Source organism: Drosophila virilis, chromosome X, assembly GCF_030788295.1.
Source record: "Drosophila virilis strain 15010-1051.87 chromosome X, Dvir_AGI_RSII-ME, whole genome shotgun sequence".
Taxonomy (NCBI): Eukaryota; Metazoa; Arthropoda; class Insecta; order Diptera; family Drosophilidae; genus Drosophila; species Drosophila virilis.
In genome coordinates this window covers 8,538,920-8,551,079 of record NC_091543.1, presented here as the reverse complement: position 1 = coordinate 8,551,079, position 12,160 = coordinate 8,538,920, and the positions used below count along the sequence as shown (strand labels likewise).

The window sequence follows — 12,160 nt, the reverse complement described above, 5'->3', positions numbered from 1 at the left end:
ATTCAATTGTAACGGCTATGCAATAGTTGTTTAACACTATTTTTAATCAATTGTAAATTGCACGAAGCGCAAGTATTTTGACAAAAAAAAATTGCTTACAACTACAAATAATAAATGATATGCACATTTGATAGGAACAAAGAAGTCGGTTTAAAAAAAAAGGATTTTAAAACTAGTTTTCGGAACTTTATCCACTTCATAAGGTGGGCCACTTTGAGCGCCCCCTCAAAAACTCTTGGCAATCTCTTAATGGGAATATCAAATTAACATTTGTTCACGTGAGGCCATCAACAGCGGCTTCTGCTGTACGCCAGTGGACAGGACGAGCGAACGTCGCATCCGATTACGCTGCATGCTGCTGTTGCGCTCCCGCACAGATTGCCGCAGCTGCTGACGACGTGCAGCCCCAACGCCGGCGGCATCCTTTTCGGCAGCATTCATTGCCGCCAGCAAATCGAAGGCAGCGCGTTTTTGCTCCTTGGTCCACATATTGGTCAGCTGTTGCGTCGGCTGCGGCTGCTGTGTGGCTGGTAGCTTGGCAGCCAATGGTGGACGTCGCGGCTGTTGCTGTTGATCCGATGCTGCCGGCGCAGGCGGTGCAGGCTTAGCGACTGCTGCTGGCTTCGCAGGCGCTTTACCCGCGCGACTGAGTCCAAACAGAGACAATATGGACTTGCGACGTGTGCTGGAAGCCTGACTCTCGGCGGATTCGTTGCTGGAGACACTAGTTTGCATAGGCAGCGGCGCAGCTGGTGCCGCACCCGTTGCCGGCTCCAGCGAATATTTGGTGCATTTGGGTGGCGACTGAAATGTGACCCGGCGCAGCGTATTGCTGTTGTTGCTCTGCAGCTGCTTGGGCGCCGTCAGCATGGCCAGATTCATTTTGGCCACCGTCGGCGATGTCTCATTCAGCTCGATGCTGCAGTAGGTGTCATCGTGGCGCGTGGACAGCGGCTTGCGCGGCGGCACTGGGGGCACCTGCTGCCGGCACTGGCACTGACACTTATTCTGTGCCTGGGCCAGTGCCTGTGCCTGTGCTTGGGCCAGCTGCTCAGCCTGCTCCAGCTTGAGCCGCAGCTCGCGTTCCATTGTTTTGAGTCGCTCCTCGGCCGCTTGCAGCTCGCTGGCTCGCTGATCCAGCAGTGATTCGTGTGCTCGTATCGCATGCAAACGCTGCTGCAGTGCATCATCGAAGATGTTCTGTGTGACGCGTTGCGGACTCAACTGCAACACAGTCGGCGCCTCCCGGCGTATGCTCTCGTAGAGCGAGGGATCCGATTTCTGTTTGCTGCCAAAGATGCGCCGCTTGGCCGAGTAGAAGAGCTCGCTGCGCAGATCGGGCGTAAAGACCCCAGTGACACTCAGGCGGCGCTGGCCATAGCCCTCATTGAAGCTATACTGTTCCGTGAACAAGGTGCTGGATAACTCCGGCGATTCGGGAAACAGCTTGCCCACGCCGGGCAGCTGAAAATCCTCACCAGCGTCGACAAGACGTGGAAACTCGGCAACCAACTGGTTAATATTGCGCACCAGCAACGGATGACGTGTGATTACCTCAATGCCCGGACGCTGCTCATGATCCACGGCCAACATGAAGCCAATGATGGACTGCAGATCGCTGCTGTAGATTGCCGGAATGCAGCTGAACTGACCGTGGGCAATGTTCGCCGACAGCTGCTCAAAGGCGCGTCCCCGAAATGGCGGACGCAATGCGCACAGCTCATAGATGAGACAACCGACCGCCCAGACATCACTCTTGCGATCGTATTGCCTGCCCTTGACCAGCTCCGGGCTCATGTAGTGCGGTGTGCCCACAAAGCTGGCGGCAAAGCTCTGATCCCGGCGTAAAACGCGCGCCAGACCAAAATCACCCAGCTTAACATTGCCGCTGGCATCGAGAAATATGTTCGCCGGCTTTATATCGCGATGGAGTATGGTGCCGCTGGGTATCTTATTATGGCACACCTGAAGCGCACGGCACAGCTGGAAGAGCACACGCCAAATGTACGGCTCCTCGAATCGTTGACGTTGCGTCCGTGCGCGCTGTATTAGCTGGGCAAGATCACCGCCATCACAGCACTCCATAACGATGTATATTGATTTGGCCTCCCGATTTACCAGATGATGATAGTACTGCACTATGTTCGGATGCTGCAGTTGCCGCAGCACACTTATCTCGGATATTAGGGATTCGCATTTCTCATCGTCCAGCTCATCGTAATTCATGCCCTTCCAGGCGTATAGTACGCCGGTGGTTTTGTCCTTTACCTTGTAGCAGGTGCCAAAGGCGCCGTTGCCCATCACGGCCAGCACCTCGTAATCCTGCAGCGTTTTCTTGGCAAACTCTGATGTGTTCTTATGGGCTGGGGACTCGGCGGCACTGCTTCCGCCGCCTAACTGCTCGGTGCTGCTCATGCTAAGGCTGTGTTTTCAATAAAGGAGCAATAAATGTTATTTACATAAACTCTCTCTACTTTTAATTCGATTTCCATTCGCCCGCTCTGCCGTTCTGTTTGCATTGAATGCCGAAAACTAACTGAGCGTTCCTGCTCCTGCAAACGAGTTTCGGCAAATTCATGTACGCACACACACACACACAATTATGCGCATGCGCACCCACACACACAGTTTTACCTGCGAAAACCAACAACAACAACAACAACGACGACAACAGCGCACACACAACAAGTGTTGTACACTGCATACACATTAGAGATGAGCCGCATGCGCGTACCTGTGACTGTAACTGTGGCGCAAGGGCGAATGAAACGGCATAAGCTGTTAATAAACAAGGCAAAAAACGTATATTGCACTGCGTTTTCTTTTACAACAGACAATTAGTAGCGCGCTAGCATTATACCCTTCTTTTGCTATGGTCGAAACAAAAGAAACGACCAGCCGCTAGCACCAAGCAGAGCGAGAGAAAAAATGTGTTGATGCAGTCGCGCATAGATATGAAAGTCACAGTAACAGTCACAGTTATGTAAATGCCTTCAAAAATCCCAACATAGCTCAACACTAAATGCATATCTTCTTACGTTCCTAGAAGGCTGTCACTGTTGCACACACACACACACACACAGAGAAAGAGATAGAGCAGGAGGGGGGAGCGACGCCGACGCACTTTGCAAATCTTACACGCTGCGCGGTCGCGCCGTTGCCTTGGGCCTGTGTACAAAATAAAAACCGTTGGGTGTGCATTCAGGAAAGTGTCTAAAGACGAATGTCCTTTGGCACAGCACGCCCGCAATTTGAACAATTGTCTATGCTCGTTGCCCACACAATGACCATAAAAATAAATTAGTTTTGTTGCGTTGGCATTTCAATTTGTGCGTCTGTTGTTTCACTCGGTGTCTGCCTTTGCGCCGCTCAAACGGATTATGTTACACACACACAGGCATACAAAAATCAAATTTCAGTTTTTAGATCCTCTTTGAGCTTAGTTATTATGAATTTCAATACGCTAGTTTTCATTCAGCAAAACGTGAGCCGCTTGAAATCCTAACGGATTTTGTGCATAAAAACACTTTTGTTAATGCTGTCTCGCTCGCACGTACAATTATGCTGCTAGCTGAGATTTTTGTGTATGTGCATTCGTTTTGTATGTGTATATGTGCGCGTGTGTGTGCCCAGCTAGAGTCCAGGTAGAGCACGCCAAAAAACGAGTTATCTTGGGCTTATCGTTAGCCCGTGTGTTGATGGTTTTATGGTTTTTCATGTGTAAAACAAACAATGGCCAAAAGAAACAGGCAGCAACGTAATCCTTCATAAATAAATCAGGGTTCGACTGTCCTACGATCCGTGGTTTGTGTTTGTTGCCCACCATTGTTTGTACGGGCCAGTGTTGGCAACTTGAATTATTTAACTCAAATTTGGCCGTTTTTTTTCATGTATTCTCTGTAGCTGTTTTCGTCGTTGTTTTTTTCACGCTAAAACTAGCCTTTGCACAACAAAATTTAACAACACTGGTGCCGGCGACCGCAAAATGTTTGGTCAGCGCGATTGGTTTGTAATGCTAACGTTTATGGACCTGCACTTTGCAACACAGGTACACGCACAATTCCGTGTAATAAGCCATAGATCACATTTACCAGCATTTCACATAGCCATGTTACAGTTTATTTTAACGACAGTGAGGGGGAAAAAAAAATTGTTGTGATAGTATGCAACCTTAATGCCTAATCACCAGGACGGCGGCTGGTTTTCGCTGCCAGCGGGGCGCGCATAGAGGGCGCTCTTGTCGCGGAACATGGTCATCCGTTCCGTTTCCTTTTTATCCAGAAAATGGCCAATCGCAAAGCCAAGCAGCGGTAACGCCGCCCACAAGGCGCGCTTATCCAGACCGAGCACCATTTTGTGTTGTATTTGATTTAGCTTTGACTCTTCAGCGCCGCGCTCTGTGCTGCTAGCAGTTGTTGGCGTTTCCACGCGCGTGTATGGGACCAGTCTGCGTAGATGGAGCCGACTGCAACAGTTGGAAAGAATATCACTGCACCGTACTTTCGCGCCAGCTGTAAGATGACGCTACTGCCCATATGTATGTGTCTTGGTCAATGCGAATGAACTGTAAACAAACAACAATTAATGAGTGCAACATGAACGTGATAAAGGGCTGTTATTTTTTTTTTGTTTTCTTGGGTTACGTAATGGAAGTGTAAGAAACGACAGGACTAATGACGTTTTAGTTTGTGCAATGCCAACAATTGCTTACTCTGTACGCACACAAGCAATGGTCGTATTCGTTTCAAACAGCTTTACTGAATAAAATAAGAAAATTGTCAAATTCTTTGTTGTTATTAACTTACGCTTATGCAAAAGCCTGGTCGATTAGAGATGTGAGATGAAGACTGCTTGGCGATATATCGAAACAAGAAACAATATGTTAAAAAAAACATACTAGTATCGGTAGATTAATAAAGCTAAGTACGCGTCATAAATATTTTATTTATTACCTGTCACAGTAGTGCAGCACATCCATTAAATTTTGTTGTTGCTTTAGTTAATTATAAAGTAAAAATTGTAATAGCGCTATATTACACTTTAAAGTTGCTCGCCAAAATACCAAAATGGGTATTTTTAAAATAATTTTACCATGGCTATCGATACCACAATTGATTTCACATGCGTTTCCGATAACGATGACATTTCTGATACAAATTTGCCGGCGCGACAACAACTGGGCCGGCATTTTGGTTAAAGATTCCAATTGTTATATTGAGTAATTTGATTTTGTGTAGTGTGCGACTGTTTGTGCAACCAAGAAACTCGCAAATCTGGATGCATGCAATGAGATGATTGCCGTCGCAGAGCCGCCACTGGAATTCATTCCTCGCGGTCGTCAGGCGGCAGAGGAGCATCCTGGGCCCACAGAACCGCCGTTGCCCAAATATTTGCCCGCCGAGCATTTGCTACTGCAGCGTCTACAAAATGTTAATATCTCTGCCGCCACAGAGGAGCCACAAGAATTCTGGTGCATACGCGAAATCTATGATGACTACGAGGCCAGCTATGAGCGCGCCCAGCGTCGTCAGCAGCTAATCGAGCAGACCAAAAAGTGCGGACCGAATGCCGCCGCTGCAACGCAGCTGACATCGCTGCCACAACAGTTGCTGGAACCGATTAAGCAGCGTCGTGAGGAGCCCATGTGCGACTACATTGTGAACAACGAGGAGGAGCTGTACGTGAACAAGCACACGGTCATCTGGACGCAGGGACTGAACGATGACGATGATGGTGTGCAAAGGCGCATGTGCTTCACCTGCGACACGCCGGTAAAATTCGCCTGCTTTCTGAATCGTCGCTTTGTACGCGGTCGCTTGGCTCAATTGCGCGCCGCTGTCCAACCGGAGGATGACAGCTTGACGGCCATTTGTGTGGTCGATCAGGATGCACTGCGCGTCTATTGTGATGATGGCGATGACTTCTTGGCCAATCTTGATTTTCCCGTCTCGCATTTGTGGCAAACGGAGCACGGCTTGCTGCTGGAGAAGGACTCCAGTAACGCGCTCGTCTCGCATCTGTCCATACCAATGCCGCGTTTGTTCTCCATGTCGCATCCCTTGCACGAAGCCTGTCCGGTTGTGCTTAAAACATCCACCAGTTCCACTGGATACATGACCGAACCGGAATACAGTGTGGTCTTCACAGCCGAGGATTCGGACCTGGTGCTGCTCTACGATGCCAAGTTCTTCAAGCATTTTGCTGCCCGTCTGCGCAAAGTGACGCCCGAGGAGGTGAACTGTGTGAGCCAACAGCAGCAACAGGAGCTGCTCAACCAGACGCTGCAGGGACAACGCGGCACACCCGGCACCAGCAGTGTCCATAGCTTCAGCTCAACCAAGCTGACAGGCGGTGGGTAAACCTTTAATAATACACTAACACAAGGGGTATGGGCCATATCAGGGTATTTAAGCTTTGACTTGCGAATCTCAGAATTTAAGCTCTTGCAACTTATTTTGTTTTGCAGCTACGCCCAAGCTGAGCACCGCATCCTTTCTGGGACGCAACACACCGATTACGCCGGTAAACAATTTCTCCAAATATGGCCTCAGTCAGTCGCAATCTTTTAGCGGCGTCCTCGGTCAATCCAAGTAAGTAGCTAGGGCCGAGTTGTATTATTTCTAAAGTCCATCAACTAATCTACTGGCTACACTTGCTTGCAGCCGCGCCTCGCTGGGCACACCACTGAGTCAGCTGCAGAATAGCATTAGCCAGCAGTCGGTGTCCGTCAAGGATATGCGCAAGATGACGCACGTGAAGCCGGCCAAGCCCATTGAGCCGGAGATGTGCTTGGAGCATATCTGGACAGAGAATACGTACGGCACGTAAGTTTGTCCGAAAACCAACAACAACTGCTCCCAACTTGGATTTTTAATGCGTTTCGCGTTTGCAGCCAACGCGAATTCTGTGAGATGGCAACCCGCGCCTTCATCCACACGGATTTGGTGGGTCAGACGTATTTGTGCTATTTGCTGCCACGTTCCTGCCGCCTGCAGCTGGTGCTGATCCATGGCTACGACACCAGCGAGCTGCAGCTGTCCACGATGGCATCCACGCTGCCCGCCAAGGATGCGGTGGGTCTGCAGCGTTTGCATATGATTGCTGTGCTGGATCCGGGCGGCAATCTTATATTATACACGGGCACTGTGCTCATTTCCAAGGTGCACATAACACCGCAGCTGACAACGACGGCGCCCAGTGTGCACAGTGTCACGCCCACGCCAGGAAGTGCACCTGCTGCGACTGTACATCCCCATACGCCCCTGCAGGCCATGCTGCCATCACAGCTGAAACCGGCCAGCAGCTCCTTTGTGGAGGTGCGTCGCAGCAGCCTGCTGCCCACCAAAGCGGCAGCCGATCTGAACGCCTTTGATGAGGAACTGGAGCTGCATATGCTGTCGCCCATACAGCCGCAACCCATGTCCTATACGCAACGGCAGGCGCATAACATATGCAAAGCGCTGCGAGATCCCGCCGGTAATCGATTGACCCTGGTCTATGCCACCGGTCGCATGTTGCGCATTGCCCTGCCGCTGCTGAACGATACGCGCCTCATTACACGCTGTGTGGCCGCCCTGCGGCAGGTGCTCAATCCGACACAGTTTCTGCACTTCATCATACGCTGGTACAGTGCACGCAATCCGCCCGGTTCGCGGGACTACAGCATTGAGCAGGAGTGGCAACTGTTTCGCAGCACACTGCTCGGCCTTATGGGCTGCATGGGCACGGCGACGGCTAACGAGAGTGCCGAGGTGGATGAGTCCTATGCACGCTGTGCCACGCCGCCAATGCAAACGGCTCACATGGGCTGTGGCGCGGCACAGGATGAGCCGCAGAAGCGACGCAAATACAACGACTGCGAATCCTATACTGACGATGATTGGGAATTTATGCTGTTGCAAACGGCGCTCTCCGCCTGCCCAACAGATCCACCGCATGCGTACAGTGTGGACGTGACGGCGCCATTGTTTCGCATGCTGCCCGCCATATTCTATGGGCTGCACATGCTCTACGAGGATCTCAAAATGGATGCGGTCTTTCAGAGCTCGCTTCTCTATCTGGCTTCGGTAAGTGTCTTGTATATTATAATTAGAAATAAAAAAAGAATATTATTTTGTTTATATTACATGCAGTTCCTTCACCAACTGGCAATTGACATGCAGCTGGACAGCTATATATTTCACTATCATCTGGACTTTCCGGAGCTGACGCACAAGACGACCAAACTGACAATGCTGGGCAACGAGCATGGCGCCCTGATGCTCTACCAGGAGCTGTTGCGCATGCCGGCGCCCAGTGTCCATCTGCAGCTGGAGCACGTGCTGCTCGGTCGGGAGGAGGTGCCGCCACTTAGCTATTTGGAGTGCATCAATGAGCGTAGCCGGAATATGGTGCAGCTGGTCTCGCTGGTGATGCATGGCCACACCAAGCTCAAGCACTGGTGGCAGCTGCTCGAGATCTTCGGTGCCGTACAATCGAACTTTAAGAAGCGACCCAAGCGCAGCATTTCGGTGGATGTGCCGCGATGCCATCAGGTTCTCGAGCTGTTGCTATGCATGCAGCTGACACGTCGCGACATTGAACGTTTGCCGGCCGCAGTGCATCTGGTGGTGGCCGAGTGCCTGGAACAGGCGCGTCTAATGCCGCCCATGGGCAGCAGCATGGCCACCTATGAGCTGATACTGCGACCCGAGCTGGCGGCGCATGCGCAGCTGCCATTTCTCGAAACGACTTTCGGTCAGCCGCATTGTGGGCGCGTCTACAAGGAGGATTCACTGTCGCCACGTATAGCGCCCAGCAGCGGTGAATGGCCCATGGCCGAGCCGGAGGCCGAGCAGTTGCGACACGATGGCATGGACAATATGGACACGAAACTGTTGCGTCTGCGCTTTCCGGACGACATGCGTGTCGAGGAGGTGCGTCGTCTGCTTAACAGCGCCGATCCGGTGGCCATCGAGGTGCAACAATCGCCCGGCACCAGTGATCACGAGTTCATCGAGGAGCAGGAGAAACAGCTATTTGCCCTCTGTGCTCGGACCATGACCCTGCCACTGGGCCGGGGCATGTTTACGCTGCGCACCTTGCTGCCCCGGCCGAGCGATAATATGCCCATGCCCAAGCTGTGCCTGGTGGGCCGGGAGCCGGTCAAGGGCACCACCATTGAGATGCAACAGATTGAGTTCCCTGCCAATATGCATATGTGGCCATCGTTTCATAACGGCGTCGCGACTGGCCTGAAAATCTCGCCGCAAGCATTGGAAATTGATTCCACATGGATTGTCTACAATAAGCCAAAGACACAGGCGAACAATGCATTGGAGCATGCCGGATTCCTGATGGCTCTCGGCCTCAATGGCCATCTCAAGTCGCTGTCATTTATGAGCGTCTACAAGTATTTGGTCAAGTGCGATGAGATGACCAGCGTTGGCCTGCTGCTGGGCATCTCGGCGGCGCATCGCGGCAGCATGGATACCAAGACAACAAAATTGCTGAGCGTACATCTGGAGGCCCTGTTGCCGGCGACTGCCATGGAGCTGGACATACCGCAGAGCACACAGGTGGCCGCTCTAATGGGCATCGGTTTGCTCTATCAGGGCTCGGCTAAGCGGCACATTGCCGAGGTGCTGCTCCAGGAGATTGGCCGGCCGCCCGGTCCCGAAATGGAGAATAGCATTGAGCGTGAATCGTATGCAATGACTGCCGGTTTGGCACTCGGCCTGGTCACCCTGGGCCAGGGTGAATCTCCGGCTGGTCTGCGCGATCTTCAGCTGCCCGATACGCTCCATTATTATATGGTTGGCGGCGTTAAGCGGCCCATTGGCGGCTCACAGAAGGAGAAGTATCGCCTGGCCTCGTTTCAGGTGCGCGAAGGCGATAGCGTCAACATTGATGTAACCGCACCGGGCGCCACATTGGCGCTGGGTCTCATGTTCTTCGACTCGGGCAATACGGCAATTGCCGAGTGGATGCAGCCGCCGGATTCGCGCTATCTGCTGGACATGGTGCGTCCAGATTTTCTGCTGTTGCGCACAATTGCACGCGGTCTAATCCTGTGGCAGCAGGTGCAGCCGGACAACGACTGGTTCCAGGCGCAATTTCCCCAAACTCTGCGCACGCACCTTCGTCTGCCCACGCGCGAAGATGAGCCGCCCGAGGACAGCGATGTCGACTATGAGGCCATCACGTTAGTTGCCCAGTCTATAAATATTCTGTATGTGTATTTATTATCCACCTATTTGTAGACAAGCGTATTGCAACATTTTGGCTGGCGCCGCCTTCTGCATTGGCTTGAAGTATGCGGGCACCGAGAATCCGATCGCATTTACCACACTGCGCGCTGTTATCAAGGAATTCCTGGGCTTTCCGGGCACACCCATGGGTGAGTGTGCCGGCCGCACGACCATCGAAAGCTGTTTGATGGTCCTGCTTATATCCATTTCACTGGTGTTTGCCGGTTCCGGCAATTGCGAAATTCTGCGCATTATACGCTATCTAAGATCACGCGTTGGACCACAATATCCGCATATAACATACGGCTCCCACATGGCCATACATATGTCGCTGGGTCTGCTCTTTCTGGGCGCCGGCCGTTTCACCATTGCCAAGACCCCAGAGTCCATAGCGGCGCTCGTCTGTGCCTTCTTCCCCAAGTTTCCCATACACAGCAACGACAATCGGTGAGTATGCGAATATATCCGCAAGAATTTGGCTAATCCAGCGCCTCCTTAGCTATCATTTGCAGGCGCTGCGACATCTTTATGTGCTGGCCGTGGAGCCACGCCTGTTCTTGCCGCGCGACATCGACACCCATCAGCTGTGCCTGTGCAACATTTCGGTGCTGGAGGTGGGCTCCACCGAGCTGCGCCGCCTGCCCATTGCGCCGTGCATTCTGCCCGAGCTGAGCACACTGCAGCAGGTGATTGTGGATGATGAGAACTATTGGCCCGTGTGCTTTGAGCGTTCACGTAACTGGCATCAGCTGGAAAAGGCATTGGAGCTAAGTGCGCCCATTGACATTAAGAAGCGCACCGGTCGTCTGTCCCATCTGGAAGATCCGGATCGTTTAAAGAGCATGCTAGCCCAAACATTGACCATGGAGCAGAGCATTTGCTGGCAAGTGGATGTCAATGATCTGCAGCAGTTCGCCAGTGAGCGTCTGGTCAAACCATTTCTCAGCCGCTTTCTAAACACCAAGGGCACAGAGCTGAGCTATGCGGAGCTGAGTAAGCGCCATCAATTGATGTTGCTCTTCTACAATGCTGTGGTCAAGGATCGCATGCATTTGCTGCCCGTTTACCTAACGCTCTACGATGTATGTGTGCGCTCTTTTTTTTTTGTATTTTTGTATTTGGTAACCATTCAACCTTTCGATTTGCTTACAGCATGTCACCAAACAGGTGGCCAATAACACTGATATATGGCAGGTGAAGCTTATCGAAGCATATTTGGGCAAAAGTCGAAGCGAGCATACGCTCATCTCCGTGGAGCTCATACAGATGATGCAGGAGATTGCCAAGCTGCAGCTGGAGCAATGGGCGCGTGAGTTATGCATTCCGTTGCGTGAATTTCTTACCCAAAAGCGTCTGGAGCCGAGCTATATAACCAGCATCTGTGCACAGGATCTGCAGCGTGTCTTTTGTGTTGTTAATTACTTTGATCTGATGCCAAACATGTTGAGCAGTGTCGATCTGAGCAGCGGCCCCATCAATTACCTGCGCATCATAGTCGAGTTCAATAAGCTGCAACTGGGTCCGCAAACCATATTTGGTGTGCTCAAAATATTCCAAGCTTTGTCCACTGAAAGTGTGGAGCAGCAGCAGCACGAGGTTGCCTTTTAAAAAAAAAAAAAAAATCAAATCTGTGCGCCTTCAGTTTTTTTTGTTATCGCACAGCGGCTTTGGCAATTTGTTAACGAATTCACAAAGTCATAACTAGTTGTCGAATATGTTTTTAAAGCCGACCTCAACTAACGCTCGTGCTTTGCAGCACTTGCAACACTGAGATTTACAATATTAATTGTTTCCAATAAGAAATATAATTATAAAAAAAAAAAAACATACATATGCAGTTAATATTTACATACACTTACATATTTATATATATTAGAAAATTGGACCCCTTCTTATGTACCCTGAACCCGTTGATCATATTTTTGTGAAAT

The 12,160-nt window shown here is 51.1% G+C and overlaps 4 protein-coding genes across 6 annotated transcripts; 1 reads left to right on the top strand and 3 right to left on the bottom strand.

Annotated features, from left to right (window-relative positions):
- Positions 1-23: 23 nt before the first annotated feature.
- On the bottom strand, positions 24-2,609 carry Nek2. Its single transcript, XM_032440707.2, has one exon. The coding sequence runs from the start codon at positions 2,413-2,415 to the stop codon at positions 259-261; it is 2,157 nt and encodes a 718-aa protein (XP_032296598.1). The 5' UTR covers positions 2,416-2,609; the 3' UTR covers positions 24-258.
- Positions 2,610-4,096: 1,487 nt separating this feature from the next.
- ND-MNLL (NADH dehydrogenase (ubiquinone) MNLL subunit) lies at positions 4,097-4,353 on the bottom strand. The gene has a single exon (XM_032440710.2). It carries the CDS (start codon positions 4,351-4,353, stop codon positions 4,183-4,185), a length of 171 nt encoding a protein of 56 aa, XP_032296601.1. The 3' UTR covers positions 4,097-4,182.
- Positions 4,261-4,847, bottom strand: LOC6633747 (uncharacterized). 3 transcript variants are annotated; one of them, XM_015170164.3, is made up of 2 exons: positions 4,806-4,847; positions 4,261-4,564 (listed from the first exon to the last, which is right to left on the bottom strand). In XM_015170164.3, the coding sequence occupies exon 2, from the start codon at positions 4,533-4,535 to the stop codon at positions 4,371-4,373; it is 165 nt and encodes a 54-aa protein (XP_015025650.2). In that variant the 5' UTR covers positions 4,536-4,564; positions 4,806-4,847; the 3' UTR covers positions 4,261-4,370. The 3 variants fall into 3 exon arrangements, with proteins under 3 accessions (XP_015025650.2, XP_015025651.2, XP_070062748.1); XM_015170165.3 differs by having other exon boundaries at positions 4,723-4,824; XM_070206647.1 differs by lacking the exon at positions 4,806-4,847 and adding an exon at positions 4,712-4,804.
- Positions 4,848-5,142: 295 nt separating this feature from the next.
- Positions 5,143-12,056, top strand: shtd (anaphase promoting complex subunit 1). Its single transcript, XM_002056995.4, has 8 exons — positions 5,143-6,351; positions 6,467-6,590; positions 6,663-6,824; positions 6,893-8,066; positions 8,133-10,183; positions 10,242-10,676; positions 10,729-11,311; positions 11,382-12,056. Exons 1-8 carry the CDS (start codon positions 5,292-5,294, stop codon positions 11,835-11,837), a joined length of 6,045 nt encoding a protein of 2,014 aa, XP_002057031.1. The 5' UTR covers positions 5,143-5,291; the 3' UTR covers positions 11,838-12,056.
- The last annotated feature ends 104 nt before the right edge of the window (positions 12,057-12,160 follow it).